The sequence below is a fragment of the Eschrichtius robustus genome, chromosome 16, assembly GCF_028021215.1.
Source record: "Eschrichtius robustus isolate mEscRob2 chromosome 16, mEscRob2.pri, whole genome shotgun sequence".
NCBI classification, from domain to species: Eukaryota; Metazoa; Chordata; class Mammalia; order Artiodactyla; family Eschrichtiidae; genus Eschrichtius; species Eschrichtius robustus.
The window spans coordinates 87,953,599-87,974,136 of record NC_090839.1 but is presented as its reverse complement, the minus strand read 5'-3'; the positions used below and the strand labels follow the sequence as shown (position 1 = coordinate 87,974,136).

The following is a 20,538-nucleotide window of genomic DNA, read 5'->3' as shown; positions in this document are numbered from 1 at the left end:
GGATGGATGGATAGATGAATGGATAGAGGGATGGATGGATGGATAGAGAGAGAGAGAGATGGATGGATGGATGGATGGAGAGATGGATGGATGGATAGCGAGAGAGAGATAGATGGATAGATAGGTAATTTATTTTAGGGAAATGGCTCATGCAGTTATGGAGACTGGCAAGTCTGCAGGGTGGATCAGCAGGCTGGAGACCTAGAGCAGAGCCACTGTTCAGTTCATGTCCAAAGGCCATCTGCTGGCAGAATTCCTTCTTCACTGGGCGAGGCTAGTCTTTGTTCTTTGGACAAAGCCCACCCACATTTTGGAGCACCGTCTGCTTTTACTGAAAGTCCACTGATTTAAATGATGATCTCATCCAAAAACACCCTCACAGAAGTGTCCAGAATAATGTTTGACCAAATATCTGCACTGTGGCTCAGCCAAGTTGACAGAAAATTAACCATCACATCTTGTAACCCAGCTGTTGCACTCCTAGGCATTTATCCCATAGAAGTGAAAACTTATTTCCATACAAAATCTCGTGTGATTATTTATAGCAGCTTTATTTATAGTAGCCTCAAACTGGAAAAACTAAAATGCCCTCCATAGGTGACCGGTTAAACAAACTATGGTCCATCCATCCAAGCCATGGAATCCTGCTCAGCAGTAGAAGGGAAGGGACTGCTGACGCAGGCAGTGACTCGGGTAATCTGGAGGGCATTGTGTTGAGTGAAAAAATCAATCTCAGAAGGCCATATACTGTGTGATTTCATTTACATAGTATTCTCAAAATGAGAACATTATAGAAAAGGAAACCAGATTCGTGGTTGCCAGGGCTGAGGAATGGTTGGGGGCGGCGGCGGTGTGACTATAAAGGGGTAGCATAAAGGGGTAGCATAGGAGATCTTCATGGTGGGGGGCAGTTCTGCATTTCTGTTGAGTGGTGGTTGCACAAATCCACACATGTGATAACAGGACTTGCAAGCACACACACACCGCACCCTAGTGTCAGGGCCCTAGTTTCGGGATTGCACTGATTGTGTCAGGTGTCAACAGTGGGAAAAACTGGGTGAAGGGAACATGGGACCTCTTTGTACTATCTTTGCAACTTACTCTTAATTCATTATTGCTTCAAAATAAAGTTTTGAAGTTTAAAAAACCATTTTGGTGTATCTTTTTTTTTTTTTTTAACTTTGTTTTGGACAAAATATTTTCCAAAAAGAGTTTGTGTGTACTGTGATTTATGAAAATAGTATATAAGCTAGATGGCCTAAGAGGTAACTGAGTATTTTATTATGTGGATTGAAATGCTCATTGAATATAGTTTGCCTTCTTTTAAACGATGCTTCAAAATGATATCTATAAAGTTAAATTACTAAAGTTAAAGATTCTTATGTTAGGAGATGTTTTAATTCGTGAAAATGTTCGCCTGATTGGCTTTGAATTACTTAATCATTACATAACTTAGAAAACATCTGTTAAATAGAATCTTATTGTGCTCTTTTCAGTTGATCATATTTAAATCATTAAGAATGTTAAATTTGCGGTTACTGTTTGAACAATTTTACTAGCCTGCTCCCTCATGAACAATACTATGACTTTTATTTTTACCAGTATTCTTCAACATCCAAATATTCTTCAGTGTGTTGGACAGTGTGTAGAAGCAATCCCCTATCTTCTGGTGTTTGAGTTCTGTGACTTGGTAAGTTTTCAGTAGAAATTCAAAGTCAAGTATTCAGAAGTTTTTTACCAAAGTGTTTTTGACAGATAGAAATGCTGGATGAGGGACTGCTTTCACTTCTGTCCCAGCTAGTTAATTCCAAAGAAAAATTATTAATAAACTCGATATATTAGCTTTCAGTGGGTTATGTTATAGTAACCCCCCCAAATCTCAGTGGCTGATAAGAGCAAAGTGGTTCTCATTGGCTCTGGGTCAGCTGCAGCTCTGCTCTAGGCTATGTTCACCTCTACCCCAGGGTCAGTGTTTTATTCTATCTGTAGACGCTGGGGAGAAAAACGTGTATTCTGGTGGTCTGTACAGTATGTCTATATGGATCTTTTGGGTCAAGTTTATGAGGCTGTTCAAATCTCTTGTATCCTTCTGATTTGTGGGGAGGGGGCAGGGATAGAGGGAGCCTGGGTCAGTTTTCTATGAGTTATTGAGAGGCATGTTGAAACTTCCTGCTCCGATTATGGATTTTCCTTATTTTTCCTTATAGTTCTAGTTGTTTTGCTTTGTACATTTTGATACCCTGCTGTGTCAGGGATCCAAATTTAGAGTTGATATAACTTCCCTTAATTTGAAACTTTTATCATTATGAATGCACTCTCTTTAAGATTAAAAGCATTAGTGAGGATTAAGTCTGTTTTTATTGATGTTAATATAGTTATGCCAGCTTTCTTTTGGTTAGAATTTGCCTGGTTTATCTCTGTCAATCCTCTTCTCTGGTTGACATCTCTTGTAATTAGCTTACGGTTAGAATTTTATTAACCTGTCAGTCCCGGTCACTTAACATGGAACAGGTCATCCAATTATGTTTATTGTACCTACGAGATATTTGGAATGTTATGTGCCTGTTGTGTATTATTTTTTTACCCGCTTCAACTTTTCTTTCTTGCTTTTTTTCTAACCTTCTTTTAGATTCTTGAATTTTTTTGTTTTTCAGTTTTCCCCATCTACTATTTTAGATACTGTTTCTTAATTTTGTGTATGGTTACACTAGAAGTTACAACATGCATATTTAGTGTAACAAGGTCTAAAATTAACCAGTATTTTAACCCTTCTCCAGAGATGCTGGGACCTCATAAAGCTCTCTCTCCATGTAAGGAAACCAGAGTTAATCCTACTTTTCTGTGCCCTCCCCACGTTTTCCCCCATCATGGAGGGTGCTTCCTGATTGAACACTTGGTGTAGAAAGGCAGCGTGCTGTTCTCAAGGGACCCAGAGAGAAAACTGGCCATTGTCCTCTAGGTCTCCTACTTAGAGGGAGCAGACACGTGATAATTGCCATTTAGCCTGATTATTTAATAGAGGCACGAGAATGAAGAGGAAGGAGTTCGCAAGGATGTTTCTCATAGTTTTATTGCATAGCTGGTTTTGATTATCTCAGAATTATCAGAGCTATGGTGTGTATGATCCTCACTTATCATAATACGAAAATAACTCCTTTTAGTCTAGCTCTTGGTGACCAGTATGATAGGTGACACAGCATGTGAGGGAAGAAGACCAAAGATGCATTTTTATGTGATGAGACAAGTTTGCTTGTCAGAGTTCTGCTTTTCTGAGACATTTAATGGTATCTTTTTTGGGTCCCTGATATTGATTATAAATAAAAATGGGAACGTTCTTCATGAGTGACTGTAACAGAAATAACAGCAGGAATCACCATCTTCTTGAAGTAGCACATTTCCAGGCTAATCGAGGTGGTTTATAAAACTAGCTCATGTACTTTGGCATTTTCTTATTCTTCACCCTGTTTGTCCATTCCTGAAAGTTTTACTAGACAATGTTGTTGTTTTTCCTGGAATAGTAAAAGCCTAATGTTTTCTTCTAAGTGGGTTCAGGTGATGGGTTTAGTTTTAGTGCTGTTCTAATTTGTTTTTTTTGTTTTTTTATTTTTGTCTGCATTGGGTCTTCGTTGCTGCGCGCGGGTTTTCTCTAGTTGCGGTGAGCGGGGGCTACTCTCATTGCGGTGGCTTCTCTTGTTGTGGAGCATGGGCTCTAGGTGCGAGGGCTTCAGTAGTTGTGGCACATGGGCTCAGTAGTTGTGGCACATGGGATCAGTAGTTGTGGCTCTAGAGCGCAGGCTCAGTAGTTGTGGCTCATGGGCTTAGTTGCTCTGCGGCACGTGGGATCTTCCCGGACCAGGGCTCGAACCCGTGTCCCCTGCATTGGCAGGCGGATTCTTAACCACTGTGCCACCAGGGAAGCCCTCTAATTTGTTTTTAAATGAAGCTGCCTGGTTTTCTTGGGAATAGTTTATACCTTAGAAAGAAACACTAAGACATCACAAAAAACACAAATAACTCCTTTACAATTACCATGAATGACCCAGTATTGACAAGATTGTATTACTGTCACTGTACAGACATTATTTTTATGTAAATATGATAAATACATGTTTTTCGTTAAGTCAACATTCTTTTTTTAAAAATTTTATTTATATATCTATCTATCTGTTTATTTATTGGTTGTGTTGGGTCTTCGATGCTGCGCGCGGGCTTTCTCTAGTTGTGCCGAGCAGGGGCTGCTCTTCGTTGCGGTGCGTGGGCTTCTCATTGCAGTGGCTGCTCTTTGTTGTGGAGCACGGGCTCTAGGCATGCAGGCTTCAGTAGTTGTGGCTCGCGGGCTCTAGAGTGCAGGCTCAGTAGTTGTGGCGCACGGGCTTAGTTGCTCTGCGGCATGTGGGATCTTCCTGGACCAGGGCAGGATCCTGAGTCCCCCACATTGGCAGGCGGATTCTTAACCACTGCGCCACCAGGGAAGTCCCCAACATTCTTTTTGTAGAATTTTTCCCTCGTATTTTTCTATCTCAGTTTCAAATGCATATTCTCCAAGTACTTACACTAGACTAAGTATTCAGAACATACATATTAACTTACCTACATTTCTGTTGGCTTTCATGTTTTGGGATGAAGATTATGGATACAGCCCTCCAGAATTAGGCAATGTGACTTCTTGAAACACATTTTATGTGACTCTCGTAAGTCATGTTCACTCTCCTCAGTCACTCCTGAAGGCTGAACATCTAGAAAGAGCCCTCATCCCCACCAAAAGCTTTCACTGGCAGTGCAGAGCTAATAGCCATTTTTATTTAAGTGCACTGCCCAAGGGTACATTGATCAATAGTAAAATTAAAAAACAATAATTTTTCTCCCCGAAATTAAAATAGAATTTCCACATGATCTGGCAATTTCACTTCTAGGTACATATATCCAAACAGTTGAGAGCAGGGTCTCATTTTCTTTTCTTTTTTTTTTTTTTTTTTGATGTGGACCATTTTTAAAGTCTTTATTGAGTTTGCTACAATATTGCTTCTGTTTTACGTTTTGGTCTTTTAGCCTCGAGGCATGTGGGATCTTAGCTCCCCGATCAGAGATCGAACCCGCACCCCCCTGCATTGGAAGGCGAAGTCCCAACCACTGGACCGCCAGGGAAGTCCCTGGGTCTCATTTTCATGCCCGTGTTCACAGCAGCATTATTCACAGTAGCCACGAGGCAGAAGCAGCCCAGGTGTCCATCAGTGGTTGAACAAGTAAAATTGGGTCTATCCATACACTGGAGTATTATTCAGCCTTAAAAAGGAAGGAAATTCTGATACATGCTGCAATATGGAAGAACCTTGAGGTCATTATGCTCAGTGTAAGAAGCTAAGTCACAAAAACACAAATACTGTAGGATTCCACTTATATGAGGTCCCTGGAGTGGTCAAACTCACGGAGACAGAAGGTAGAAGGGCGGGTGCCAGGGGCTGGGGGGAGGTGGGGATGGGGGAATTAGTGTTTAATGGGGACAGACTTTCAGTTTGGGAAGATGAAGAGAGTTCTGTGGATAGACAGTGGTGATGGCTGCACAACAGTGTGAGTGTACTTAATGCCACTAAACTGTACCCTTAGAAACACTTAAGGTGGTAATTTTATGTTATGTGGCTTTTACCACACAAAAGACATTGGTAATTACCTACTATTATGGAAGGGGCTGTACCGCTGTTAACTATACTGGGAGGAGGCTGGTATGCCCTTGGGAAATCTGTCAGTCAGCACTTGGAATGTCCAGCCTCATATCAAGGTAAAGGCCGTTAACCCAGGGAGCCCCCCACCTTGCCCGGCAGTGATGTCACATTTATCTCCGAGGGCAGTTTCGTTCTCATCATCTCTGGACCCTAGTAAGTTGCAGAGGGACCAGCTCCTGGGCAGCGAGGGCTGGGCCTCGACTGGGGGCACTGGCCCTGCAGTTAGGTCCTCGGGGCTCAGTGTGTGCAGAGACCAGGTGGCAGAAACGGTCAGCTCGTGTCAGCCCCGTGAGCCATAGAGGTGCCTTCCTGCCTGGACTGCAGGGGCGTTCCCAGCACACCCCAAAGCCTGGCTTCACCTGAGCCCTGCTCCCAGCCTGGATGCCCCAGAACCCTCCCAGAAAGAGGCCAGACTGAGCAGAGGGGCGTCATTCAGGGCAAAAGCACCTTCTGGCCAGGGTCCAGAGGCCAGAGGCCTGTAGCCCAGGATTGGTAATCAGCAGCTGCAGCCACAGTGAAAGGAGCCACTATCTTCACATGTTCTTAGTAGGTCAGGAGCTATTGAGTGAATGTTGGCCTCTTCCGTCGTCACCAGGCAGTGATCATGCTCAGCGATAACATCTTTTAAGGAGAAAGGAGAGAATATTTTCACACTTACTTAAGTCATTCCTTGTGAGATGGAATTACCAGTCTCTGAAAAGCACTTTATCTTAGAATTTTTATGAAAGAAAATGAAAACTCTTCTGAGTTTGGTAGCGGGACCAGAGTCACCGATGTGTACTGCTGATGGTGCAGTGTTCGTGAGGGGAGAGATCACTGCAGCGTGTTGTGTGTAACTTGTGGCCATAGGAGGTACACTGTGCTCTCACACGTGCTCTCACAGGTCTATGCGGGCAAGATTGTTCGGGGGTAAGGGTCACTCAACAGAAATGTATGAGCACCTGTTGAGTACAAAGAGCTGTGCCCGGTGCTCCCGGGAACACGGGTGAGTCACCCTGATCCTGCCTTCCCTGCCTGTAGAGCCAGGAGGGCCTGCCTTCAGATGCTGGTCCTGCCACTTACTTGTGTATCACCTTGGGGAGTTACGTGACCTCTTTAAGCCTCAGTGTAGACATCTGTAAAATGGGGGTGATACTGCCCACCGTGTAGGCATAGTAGGTGCTCAGGAAGTGGTAGTTATTTTTATTCATTTCTAGTTTCTTAATTGATAATTTAAAGGTTTGGGTAGTTCTGTGTAGCAATTTTAACTAGGCTCACTGGCTCCTTTGGGAAGGCTTCACAAGGGAAGTGGCGTTTGGTCTGAGTGTGGACAGGTGTGTGGATGGACTTTCCTCAGCAGGAAAGGGTCGTAGGAACAGCGTGAGCCAGGCAGGGAAGCTCAACTGTGCATGTGGACCGGGGTTGGGGGGGGCGATAGATGGTCCCACAGTGGGTGGCGTGGGGACCGGGTGAGAGAGCACTGCGTTAGGAGAGGCTGGTTGGCATCTGCTGGGAAAGATCAGCTGGAAAGGGGACAAGCAGAGACCAACTACTTGGAGGCCAGACTGCAGGCCCAGGTGATAAAGACAAGGAAGTAGATCACCTCCACTCCGTCTTATCTCCCGTGAGAGTCAGCAGTTTCTTCCTCTGTCACCGGACTCTGAAGCAAGAGATGATAGTCTTTTCTTTGCAAGGGAGCGATCTTGGTGTCGTGTACAGATTTCCACAGTCCTCTGTGGGCCGGGCTTGCTTCAGCCGCTCAGGAGAGGCAGGGATGCAGGGTCCCGGGCTCCCAGGGCTGTGGGAAGCTTGGCCGCTGCCCACACAGGGGTGGCGGTGTGAGGAGGGAGGGCTCCGACCTGTGCCTTGTGCTGGGCCTGAGGTGTTTGCTTCTCCTTCACTGAGTCTTCTTGACTCAGTCTTCTTCATTTTACAGATTAGAAAACCGGGCTGCAAGAGATGAAGGGCCTCTCGGGGCCACACCCACGCCCGACCTCAGGACCAGGCTTTCTGTCTTCTCTTCTTTGGTTAATTGACTTGCCTGATGTCACATGATTGCTTGTGGCAAAGTGGGGATTTTAACTGATGACTTAATTTTATTCTATGTACTTCTATATCAGGTAGTTTAATGGCTGTACATTTGTCTTCCACCAGTGGGAAGCCTCCATTTTCGAATTGGCCTTTTGTACAGAAAATGCCTAGTCCACGTCCGTGTCTTATTTGTAAATGAGTTTGTTACGTAAGCCCATGCACTGGGACCCTCCCATGCAGAGATGGGTGATGTGCCCCTGCCACTCGGGAGTGGCAGTAGAAAAGAAAGGACATGGGCTTACCGTGGAACAGGGGTGCACGTAGACGGTGTCTCTCACTCGGAGCCAGCAGCAGGGACACGTGCAGAGCAATGACACGGCATCATCAGGCTTGAAAGGGGGCGGCTGGTAGGGGCGGCACATCCCCGGTCCCCGGGCCCTGCCAGTGGCTCCACTTCCCCACACGTGGCTGCTGCCCTGGGCCCCGAGGCCCTGGCTCTTTGTGAAAATAGGTCCGGGCCTTGGTGATGGGTTGGATGTGGGCGTCGAGGGAGAGAGCAAACTCAAGAATGAGGGCTTTGGTTTTTGCCTGCTCCACTGGGAAAGCGGTGATGCCATTTCCTGAGGTGGAACAGATCGTCGGAGCTTTGCACTGGGCGTGTTAGGTTTGAGGTGCCTCTTAGGGCATCTAGGAAAGGGTGTCGAGTCCGCAGCTGGACAGATGAGTCTGGGGCTCAGGAGGTGGAGGGGTCTGAGCCAGAGAAATGTATGAGAGGTGATTTTCAAAGCCACAGGATGATAGGATCACCCGGGAATGAGTGTCACGGTGAGGAGATATGAGGACCACAGACAGAGCCCTGGGCGTGCCGACGCCTACAGACCAGTAAGGGGGAAGGTCCAGCACAGGGACCCCAGAAAGGAGTGGCCAGTGAGCTCGGAAGAAAGCCAGGAGACCGGTGGGGAAGGAAGGGACGGGCCCCTCACTTGGTCCTGCCCAGCAGGAGCAGCTAGAGCCCAGCCTGTTGGGGGGCGGGGGGTTCGAGAGAGATTGGGAGGCCAGGAGGCAGGCCAGCCGGCACAGACCCGGCGTTTGAGGCGTCTGTCCGTGAAGAGGGGAGGGAAGTGGGGTGGGAGTGGGAACCGGGTTTGGAGGCAGAGGGGCGCTTGCTGGTTCTTTGTGGGATTCACCTGAGAGGTATTTGATCAGAGAAGGGATGGCTCAGGGAGAATAATCCGTGATAACAGAAGGTGCTGTGCAGGTGTGGATGTGGGGGGCGGGGCGGGGCGGGACTCGAGTGGTGGAGGGAAAAGTAGGTGCAGTCAGAGGGCTTGAGGGAGTTAAGAAACCCTCGGGCTGGGGGCGTTCCCAGGGATCCCGCCCTACCTCCCTGTTTCATTTTGTCAGTGAACACCGAGCACGCGGCTGTTGCTGCCATTCTTTCCTCCTTTCACTCAGATTTTTTTTTTTTTTTTTTAATCTTTAAAATTTTTGGCTGCGTTGGGTCTTCATTGCCGCGCCGGCTTTCTCTAGTTGCGGCGAGCGGGGGCTACTCTTTGTTGCAGAGCACGGGCTTCTCACTGCGGTGGCTTCTCTTGCTGCAGAGCACGGGCTCTAGGTGTGCGGCCTTCAGTAGTTGCGGCACACAGGCTCAGTAGTTGTGGCTCACAGGCTCTAGAGCACAGGCTCAGGAGTTGTGGCGCACGGGCTTCAGTAGTTGTGGCTTGCAGGCTCTAGAGCACAGGCTCAGTAGTTGTGGAGCACAGGCTCAGTAGTTGTGGCGCACGGGCTTATTTGCTCCACGGCATGTGGGATCTTCCCGGACCAGGGTTCGCACCCATGTCCCCTGCATTGGCAGGCGGATTCTTAACCACTGCGCCACCAGGGAAGTCCTCAGAGTTTTGTTTAAAAACATAAATTTTCCTCCCAAATCCTTCTATTAAATGTATAAACAACTAATTTTTCAGTTATAAAGCTATTTAATTGTTGGGTTTTTACATTGTATTGAAGTTAATTCATTGTTCTCAGTGTCCTGCGAAAAGCTGGACGAAGCCCTCATGGCAGCTGATGCTGGGATTTAAGAGGACCCTTGTGAGTAACCATCTAAAGGTCTTCGAGTGACTCATTCCAAGAAGTCGGCCAAGGGGCTGCTCTGGTATCTGAGATCTTAGTATAAGCACTTTGCTGCCATCTAGTGTCATACATTTTTCTTTTTGAGTATTTTGCAGAGGGGCACAGTTTAGGGAGGATCTAAGAAATTTTTAAAACTTGGATAAAGGAAACTTTATTTTAGTTCAGAATACATTGCTGTTCTCATTGTTTTTCCTCTTCAAATAATGGACCAAAGTAATAATCCCTGTCTACTCACTAAGCATCATTAAAACATAAATAAAATAAGCCAGATATCTAAATACAGCTTTATCTGTTTTGGATAGAATGAGCCAATTTTTAGTACTTATATAATATAAAAATTTTTTCTGTAATTAAAGATTTTGTGCTGATTTTTCTTTTAAATGGTGGTGCCAGGAGAGCTCTGAGGCTCTTTCTAGAACATAGAAAGAGTCCCTCTCAACCCATCACAGGTCTCATCCTCGAGAAACAGTCATCGGGCTCCTCAGTAATCGCTCATGTTTACCCCCCAGGTTAGAGACGTATTTTCCGGGATCGAGCTCACTTTGCCTCCCCCCAGTGTGGGTTGGGAGAGGCTTTTAGTTTTTGCCAAGCTGGAAACTTTCAGAGCGTTAGCGGTCTGAAGCAAAAATCCCCTTCTGTTTATTATACTTTATCTTCTAGTGAAATCTGGGGAGTGGCCTATTGTGGGGAGAAGATAACTTTAGAACAGTGAGTGGTAAGGAATATGCTTTAGGTAACCTTGAAAAATAACTACACCCACTCTGCCATTCCTGCCTTCATGGCCAAAGTCACTTGGGAAGTACTTGCTGTTTGCCCGAAGCTTCTGTTTGTTTTGAGATGTGGCCAGATGCAGCACAGCATAATCCTACTTTTGTGTGAGGGTAGTTTTTTCCTTAGATGGATATTGCAAGAAAGGGGTTAGACAGATGCATGTAAGTGGTCATTTCACTGGTAATGTAAATAAACTTCAGCTCTTTGTTTTCATATGAGCTACCTTATGAAAATCCCATTAACCTGTAGCCTGGTGCTTTTTGCTGGAGTTTTTCTGGGTTAATTTAATTGTCGCCCAAAGCTGGGTTTATTCCCACCACTCCCATGCTGGACAGAGCCTAGCCTGGGTGAAGGTGGGGTTGGGATGAGGAGGGACATGTATTTTTAAAGGGGAGGAAAAGGTGTCTGTTTCTCCGCTGGAGCAGCTTGTAATTGCTAGGGGAGCAAAAGGGGAAAGCACCACATTCGCAAAGAAATAGGAGGACCGTGACGTGGGTGAGCCCACACCTTGGTCCCGAGGGGAGCAGCTGCTGCCCTGGCAGAGCAGTTCACTCAGTTTGGGAGACTCCTCCACAGCGGTGTGATTGGCTTTAATTGACTGGACATTCATTCTTGTAGAATAATCGGTTTGATCTACGTACTAATTTGATTTGCTCACCAAATAGAATTTTCTTGACAAGTTGGTAAACTGTAGAAGTGCAGCCCCACTGTTTGTTAGCTCTGTGGCCTTGGGCAAAGTTCTTAACCTCCCGAAGCCTATTCCACATCTGGAAAGTGTTTTAAATTGTGAGAGTTATTTGAGGGTAACAGGTGTGGAAACTCCAAGAACAGTGCTTGGCACACGTTCGAAAGCTCCGGTGGTAACGGTTATTGATATCAACATTATCGTTCATATTAAGATGATGGAAACTGGGAATGAAAACAAATTTAGATTCTTGGTGTGGACCTAGAAGTTACATTAGAATGTATTTATTATTCAGTGTGGACAAATGCTAGTAAAGGAATATTGTGTTTTAAAGTTTAATTCTGGGAGGAATTTGCTATCTTCAGTAGCAGTTATAAGAAATGTATCAGAATCTTTAATTGGTTGAGAAAAATTTCCTTCCTCCGGAGTCTTTTTTGACTCAGATGTAAAGAAAAGTGAAAGCTGTTGGCTTGCTTTCTAAATTTTATTAACTGATTATATAAAGCTTAAACTTGGAATTAAATCACATCAATAAATACTTAATCATGTGGTAAGCAGAATGTGGAAGATTGCCTCAAAAGTGTATTTCCCAAAAGAGATACACTATAAATCCCCCAAGACATACCGCCCTAAAATTAAAATCATGAAACAGAAACAGGATAAGATAGGGGAGTCCTGTGCAAATACGTGGGGTACTCGGCATTGAAACACGTGTGCTGGGTGTCTAAATGTGAATTTGTCCATTTTCCTGCCCGTGCTGCTGTCCTTTGAACAGGCTTGTTTAAATTAACATCACAAATTTTTCTGGAGTGGCTAGAATGTTCTTTCTCGCAGTGGTCTCTGGGCAACACAGGGCCCTGGGGAAGCCGGCAGAGAACTGAAGCAGTTACCGGCACTGAGAGTACTTTTTCCTCCTCTTCCACCCATTTTTCTTTCCTCATCTCCCTCTCTGTTGCTCATGAGTGCTTTGGTGGTGGCCTTTGTGATGTGATGTTCTCCTGGAATCCCTGAAGGTGGTGTGGATGGCACTTCTTTTACTCTCCATCTCATCTCTTAGTTACCTGGAAATTTCTGTACTTCTGCACTTAAATTGTGCATTATTGCCAATTTATCTTTTTTAAGTGTTGTTATCTGTGTGTTTATATAACAAAGGTAAACTAATGTTTAATTTAGAATGATCCTAAAAGGAGAATAGTGTTTTCTTTACCTTTGAAGTATTTGGTTGGAATTGCTTTTTTGTAATTTCACACTTGTTCAGGGTGAGATTATTCTTTATTAAGCTCAAATCGAAATAATTTCCAATAAGTAATCTTAGCCTCTCGGTCAGCTGAGGCGTGTGTGGAGATGCCCGTTTGTTCCCCCGGTCCTCTTTGGAGACTGACCTGGGCTGGTTTCCGCAGGGCGATCTGAAGGCGTACCTGCGCGGTGGCGAGCCCGAGCCGGCGCGGGGGGACGCGCAGACCACGCTGCTGCAGAGGCTGGCGTGCGAGATCGCGGCGGGGCTGGCGGCCATGCACAAGCGGCACTTCCTGCACAGGTGGGTCCCTCTGCTCGCGTGCACCTCCCGCACTGCTGACCCCAGAAGTGTGGGAAGAGGCCCTGCAGGAAGCTCAAGGAGGACCAGCTGTAACGTGAATTCTCGATGTGTAAACAAGGTGTCCGCTCCTGCCCAGTGTCAGAATACGGGTTGAGCTGGGCTCCATTTAAACCAGTGCCGGGGAACAGAGTGCCTTAATACAGCCTAAGGCCTAGAAATTAGTCCCAGAATTTCAAAGAATGCGAAAGAGTGCAGAGGGAACAGTTCCAGTCTTGCATCCTCCTCCTGTCAGCTTCAGGCTCCGACTCCACCCGCTGGGTTTCACGGTGTGGCCCGCCTCCCGTTCCGGAGATGGGAAGAAGGGGTCTGAGGGGCTGACATCATCTTCTCATAGAAGGTCACAGCATTGGTCTCCGACCAACACAACCCAGGCCAGGCTGGGGGTGATCGGGGGTTGTGTGTGAGCGGCACAGTGGTCGGGATAACACATTTCTGTCCAAGCCTTTCTGTTCCTACTTGAATAGCTGCAGCTCTCTGGAGCGCATCGTACGTATCTTGTTCAGATCGTCAATGTAATTTCCGTAATTAAAACAACAAAGGGCTTTGAGTCCTGTCTGAGATGATGATTCTGTGAATAGCCTTTTGAGCTCTGATTTATGTTTAAAATTATTTCTCAGGTCTCTGGACGAACTGGGCAGTGTCTCTTTAGTTGACGTTAAGTCATTTAACTCTTAACAATCCAAAGACCTGAAAAGGAGCGCCTGTGTGTACTGACGCGGAGGATGTCCATGAAGTATTATGTATTTTTTAAAGCAGGTTGCACAGGAGTATATTTATAATATGACAACGTTAAAAAAAAATAACTCTTTTATTTGTAGGGGTGTGTGTGTGTGTGTGTGTGTGTGTGTGTGTGTGTGTGTGTGTGAACAGGCATGGAAAAATACCTATCAAATTCTCAACATTACTTCAGGGTGGGAAGAAGGAAAATTCACATTTTTCTTACACATCTATCTTGTCTGGCTTGCATAGTGAGCAAATCATTCTGATAAAGTGCTTTTTAAGAGACCCAGAAGATCATGAGTTTCTTCAGGCCCAAGGCAGAAACCCTTACACAAAACTTCAAAATATAAAGATCTATTTGTTTTATAATGGATCTATTTGTTTTATAATGGAGAAATCTTATATTTTGTTTTTTAACTTCATAACAGGTTAATTCCCAGCATATTTGTATTGTTAATCTTTTGTGAAACACAGATGATTATTACCTAATACTTGGTGTAGGAATTTTTAGATTTTGGAGAATGGAGCATTTAAAAAGAATATCATATCGGAATCAGCAACATAAAGTTATCAAAGACAGCTAGAAATTGTGTTTAAAGCCCAAGTCGGTTTCTACTCTTGTATTTTAAAAATTGGCAAGGATGTCAGAGTAAATGTTATCTTCCTTGAGTTTCTTTAGGTTAAAGTTTTACTTAATTTAGAATCTTGTGAACTTTAGAACAAATAAAGTTGATAAACTTACTCACGTGGTTTGGATTTAATTCAGGTGCATAAACTCAAGGTAAAGAAAATTCTTGAAACCATTGACAGCTGTTTCATTTTATTTTAAAAAGTAGCCATATTTTATGTAAAATTTCCATTTGGGGCAAAATTGTGTGCTTTATTTTTTTGTTCGAAGCACAGCGTAATAGCATCTTTTAAAAATTGAAGTATAGTTGATTTACAGTATTGCGTTAGTTTCACATGTACAGCATAGTGACTCAGTTATATATATATATTTCTTTCAGATTATTTGTCATTATATCAATAGGTTATTACAAGATATTGAATACATAGTAGCGTATTTTTAAGTTGGACTTTAGAATATTTATTTGCTAACTCAAAGTCGGACTTTCTGTGTTGGTTGAAAATAGAATATCCTACATGTCCAACTGGAAGCTGATCTAGTAAAGCACCCCCAATTAAATTTTATTTTTACTTATCGTCTAAGAGGAGACGTGTGCCTGGGTCTTGGGTAGCCTGTGTTTCTGCAGTCAAATGCGTGACATTCGTGAAGGCCACGTAAACAGCAGGAGCTGCCAGTGTGTTACGCTGCACGCCATCCTGCCCTGCTGGCCGAGGGCCTGGGACTTCCTGTCCCCAGCCTGTCAGTCTTCCTGAAGGAGCAGCTCCCATGAGAAGCCTCCAGGTCACTGCAATGAGCTAAGTGCACAGGGCATCCAGCCTGCGGCGTGGGCCTTGTGGTGGCTCACATAGCTGGAGACCTGTGTGACGGTGGCCTTGAGGAGTACCCAGGTGGCAGCTGTGCACGAAAGGACCTCTGTAGGATTTGCCCAGTTTTAAAGTTAAAGTTACTCTCTGCTGAGAAACACCGAGGTGACTAAGTCATCCGGCCCTAAGAGTGTGGGTGTCCAGTGTTACAGGAGCCCAGTGTTCATATAACCCAGCTTACACAGAAGGTACGTGTGAGGGGGTTAGGAAGGACTGCTGTAGACCCGTGGGCTGGCTGTGCTGTGTGTCGGGGAAGAGAAGCATGATGGGGGCTGACATGATAAGCAGGGGTGAAAGCTGTCCAAACCCTAAGCAGAGTTGCCTCTTTGTGCCATGTCAGAGTCCTCTTGCCTTAATCCTCTACCTATATCTCTGTGAGCTGCATCCCCCCTTCAAGTGGTAAGCGGCAGAGTCTCTTCACAACCCACGTAGGGATTTTTCTTTTTAGACCTTCGTGGCTGCCAGCGGCAGGTTGGTGCTGTTAAGTGGCCTCTCCTCAGCTTTACCAGTGTGAGGCACGTTCCTTAATCCTTCTGAGCCTGTTTCTTCTATGAAATGGGGATAATCTTGCCCTGAAGTGCTCTGGTCAAGATTACATAAGGTAACGTGGGCCAAGCCCTAGAAGAGTATTCTGTAACTTTCGGTTGTTTGTTGCTCTTTTGATCAGGAATTCAGGGTCTCTGGGAGACCCTAAGTGGTAACGTAAATAGAGGAGAGGATGGTTTTGGAAATGGCACCAGCCACACTGAGCTGTTTCCATGAGAGCAGTCCTCCTGGAGATGGGTAAACTCTCATTCCAGTGGAAGCAGAGAACAAGTGGTGATGCTTCCTTGTGACTCGGGATGGGAAGCTGTTTAGAACCCCTTTCCTCTGTGAACGCACGCTTCCCGCGTCTGGCGGCTCTGCTCACGCGGCTGGGTCCCACTGACAGCTGAGGCCACCTCGAGTGCTGCCAGCCAAGGGGGACGGGGCCAGAGCTTTAGAGCCTTTCAGGGCTGGATCGCTTGGCAGCTTTGCCACTAGACCTGTTTTTCAACTTGAAGGAAGAATATACTGGGTATGTTTGTATTTCCTGACCCAAACCAGCCATTGACGTCAAGAGTTACCTCTGCCATTAAAAAGTTACACCTTTGCGTTTTCCTATTCTTTAGCTTGGCATGTTGTTGGCCTTCAGAGAGTGTTTATTTTTACTAATTTTGAATTGAATTATATCATCATTTAGAATCTGGATAACACTTCAATGTTTTGAAAACATTTCACATTTAAAAAAATTTTATTCTTATAAAAACCGTATGAGTTAACCCTTACAGGTTAGGCCCCCCCTTTTTTTGGCAAGGAAAATTGAGGCTCTGATGTGTCAATTGACTTAGCCCGAAGTCACATAGTTCTTAGCGGTGGAGCCAAGACTCGTTCCCAGGCCTCTGACTTTGTCCAGTGCTTTTGCCACTGTACTCTGGTGACGGGATGTTTGGGGTAGAGGGAGGGAGCAGGTTTAGAAGAAATCCTCTCAGTCACACCATTGTTTTCCTCCTCATTACCCCTGGTTTTCAGGTAATGAGAAGCACTTCCTCCTTCTCTGAGAGCAACAGTTGAATTGTATAAGAGTTTCACAATGTTGTTTATAACGAGAGCCGCAGGTCTTTTGCAGGTATAACTTTTCATCTTTTATCTAAGCTTCTCCTTTCCTGTATCTGAAGACCCGCAGGAAACATGTGTGAGGAGAGAGGCGAGGAGGGAGGCAGCTGGGTGGTCCTGGAGTGGATCTAGTGGCCTGAGTGGAAGGTGCCAGGGGCTCTGCAGGTGCCCTGCTGGCCTCGCCCTGCTGCCCCGCCACAGATGACACGCAGACGCCCCGGCCGGAACGCTGGCACCCAGCTTTTAATGCTGGTCCTAGGACACAGGTGTTGGGGAGGTTGAGAATGATGTGTTGGGGCTTCCCTGGTGGCGCAGTGGTTAAGATCCGCCTGCCAATGCAGGGGACACGGGTTCGAGCCCTGGTCCGGGAGGATCCCACATGCCACGGAGCCACTAAGCCCGTGTGCCACAACTACTGAGCCTGCGCTCTAGAGCCCGGGAGCCACAACTGCTGAGCCCATTTGCCATAACTACTGAAGCCCATGCACCTAGAGCCTGTGCTGTGCAACAAGAGAAGTCACTGCAGTAAGAAGCCTGTGCACCACAACGAAGAGTAGCCCCCGCTTGCCACAACTAGAGAAAAGCCCGCACGCAGCAACGAAGACACAACACAGCCATAAATAAATAAATACATAAATAAATAGAAGGATCTGTTTACAGGGGCTCCAGAAATTCTGGTTGGAGGTGCTCAGAGCCTCTGCGGCAGGACCTGCAGGGCCGCACGGGTGCAGCTCTTGGTCCAGAGGGTCAGGCTGCCTTAGAGCCTTGTATTCTCCTGCCCGCGTGTGGCCCCCCTCCCTTTCTTCCTTCACTCCAAAAGACAGGGACCACTTCTCTCCTTGAGATGGGAGGTTTCTACAGGCACTCCTCGTTTTATCACGCTTCGCAGATGCTGCGGTTTTTTACAAATCAAGGGCCTGTGGCGGCCCTTTGCTGAGCACGTCTGTCAGCGCATTTTTCCAACAGCGTTTGCTCACTTCCTGTCTCTGTGTCACATGGTGGTAATTCTCGCAATATTTCAAACCTTTTCATTGTTATTATGTTTGTTACGATGATCTGTGATCAGTGATCTTTGATGTTACTTATTGTAATTATTTCGGCATTTTTTAAGCAATAAAGTATTTTTTAATTAAGGTTTATACATTGTTTTTTCTTTTTTGGACATAATGCTCTTGCACACCCAATAGACTACAGTGTAGTGTAAACATCACTTTTCTATGCACTAGGAAAGCAAAAAATTCATGTGACTCGTTTTACTGCGAGATATGCTTTATTGCGGTGGTCTGGAACCAGACCCGCAGCATCTCCCACATGCGCCTGTATACTGTCTATAACAGTAGGGGGGTCCCGAGGTTTTCCCCAGACGCCTCCACAGGCCTGATGGCTTCTGAATGGTGCGCCGTGAAAATACGGCTTGTAAACATAGTGTAAAGAAGAACTGAACACATCTTAACTGGCAATTGAGATCAGCATGTTTGTTGAGGAGCAGCTGCACACACGGCACCGTGCTCTGACTGGTAATGGATTGTTGGTGGTGGTTACCGACGGTGAAAGACGGAAATACTGACCCTGGCAGAGTCACTTCAGTTCTCTGTGCCTCAGTTTCCTTTTCTATAAACGGGGAACATAATAGTGCCCACCTCAAAGGCTTGTCGTGAAGATTAAGTGAGTTAATACGTGTCAGGTGCTTAGAGAAACACCTTGTGTAAAGTGCTTGGCGCACGTTAGCCATTATTGTATGATCGGATCAGTGTCGTCGTACACACCAGGCTGTCACTGAAGTACATCAGCCTTAGCTGCTGCTGTCCCCATTCTCGTTATTGTTACGTTTCAGACATGTGAGCTTTGGAAATTAAAATCATCGAAAATAAGACTTTGATAAAGTTTTTGGTCTTCTACAGTCATATAAAGACAAATGTTTTAAATTTTGGACTATAGAAATTCAGCTTCTGATTACTTTTATTTGTGATTTAAAACTATAAATTAGGTATCCGATTCTATTTTAATTTAGTGGCTTTTTTATTCATGTGCCAGTTGATAATTAAAAAGATTCTAAGGGGTAAAACTGAAATCCAAAAAATGTAATCTGCTGTTTTTATGGGAAGTTCCTTTAGAAGAAGTAGTTTTTACTTTTCAAATTAGGTGTTTCTGAAAATTAACTTGTTCTTAAATAAACTATGTAAGTAAGTTGTTTTAAGTGAGTCTTGAAAATGTGCTCTTTGCCTCCCTCTTGGGGAGGCGGAGTTTGGAAGAGAGGAGAGTGATTTGGAAAGGGTCTCCTTATAATGCTTGCATATCTTTGAAAAAGGAGTTAAAAACCAAACATTTTTAATAATGTAGATTATTTTCGAGTGCTTGAAGTTGTAACTTTATTCTTCTTTACTTACATTAAAGAGACTACTACTAGACTATTACTCAGGTAATGCAAGTTATTTTAAAAAATTCAGACAATTTAGCCAATTTAGAATTCTTTCTTGGTAACTCTAAGAATACTAGGAAATGAGCCATAAATCTGGTATTAATGCAGAACAAGGTACGGATATGGTCAGTATTTAACCTTAGCAGTCAGAGTGATTTACAAAAAAATCTGATCATCTCCATTCTTTAAGTAATTAGGAATATGGTATTACCTCTTTCTGTGAAAAAGGATTTTAAAACACGAATTATTAAGCAGGGAGCTCAGTACACTAGCTGCTTACTCAAGAAAGCCTTTATCCATAGCAATTTCGTGTCACATCATCCTGGGTGTTGATTCTCCTTGTTCTCGTGTTCACTTCGCTCTTTCTGTTTTCAGTGATTTAGCCCTGCGGAATTGTTTTCTTACCTCGGACTTAAATGTGAAAGTGGGAGATTATGGAATAGGATTCAGCAGGTACAAGGTAAGCCAAAGGTTTAAGGGTCCTCTCCTTGACCTGATTTAATTTCATACTCATGAAGTGGTCGTATCACGAAATGCCATGCCTTTTTGGAAAGCGGGGTAAATAATTATTGCTACCTGTATAATAAAATACACGTCATATAAATATTTCTCTGTTACACGTTCAGTAAAATTTCAGCTCAAATTCGGTAAACTTGGGGTTTGGATTTTTAAACTCTGTTATAACTATATCCCCAAAGAAAATAGAGGAAGTATGTGAGATTTTCATTTGTGTGTGTTTGCGTAGCCCAGCTGAGTGAGGTGCCATAATGTGGGGCAAAAAAATATCACGCAAATGTAAGTCAGTTCTTTGTCTACATGGTAGCTCTAGCGTCTTGAGCGCTTGCTGTATACCACCCAGGCACTATGAAGTACTTGCCTGCACGATCTCATGTAATCCTCAGTGTAAAGGGAGGTAGGTGTGTCTTCCTGATCTTAGGGATCAGGAAGACGGCTCAGTACGTTTGTTGCTTGCCCAGAGTCACAGAGCTGGTAAATGGTTGAACGTGGACTCAACCAGTCTGTCTGACTCGAAAGCCTGCCCTCTTACTCATTAACCGCCCCACTCCCCTGTTCGGGGATGCGGCCCAGCATAGTTTACAAGATGTTTTGCTCAGAGTCTGTGTTCTGTGCATCAGACACGGCGTACCTTCCTTTTCCAGGAAGGATGACTGAGTAAACGTTCATGGCTCAGAGACCAGCTCATGAGGCCCAGGAGGCTTCAGGGAAACCCTCACCCACCTTCTGCCCAGAAAGTCGGTCTCGTGCCCCCTTCTTTTTCTGACATGTTTTTTTGGGGTGGAGCTTGTGTTTTCTGAGAATGACCTGGAATTAAATCATTGAGCTCACTAAAAGTGTTATA

General features: G+C 45.0%; 1 protein-coding gene across 3 annotated transcripts in view; it reads left to right on the top strand.

Annotated features, from left to right (window-relative positions):
- LMTK2 (lemur tyrosine kinase 2) overlaps positions 1 to 20,538 on the top strand; it is an 84,751-nt gene that overhangs the window by 44,287 nt on the left and 19,926 nt on the right. For all 3 annotated transcript variants that reach the window (XM_068523848.1, XM_068523847.1, XM_068523849.1), the window contains exons 6-8: positions 1,603 to 1,690; positions 12,717 to 12,853; positions 19,554 to 19,638. In XM_068523848.1, the coding sequence (XP_068379949.1) occupies positions 1,603 to 1,690; positions 12,717 to 12,853; positions 19,554 to 19,638 (310 nt within the window). The remainder of the gene's footprint in view (positions 1 to 1,602; positions 1,691 to 12,716; positions 12,854 to 19,553; positions 19,639 to 20,538) is intronic.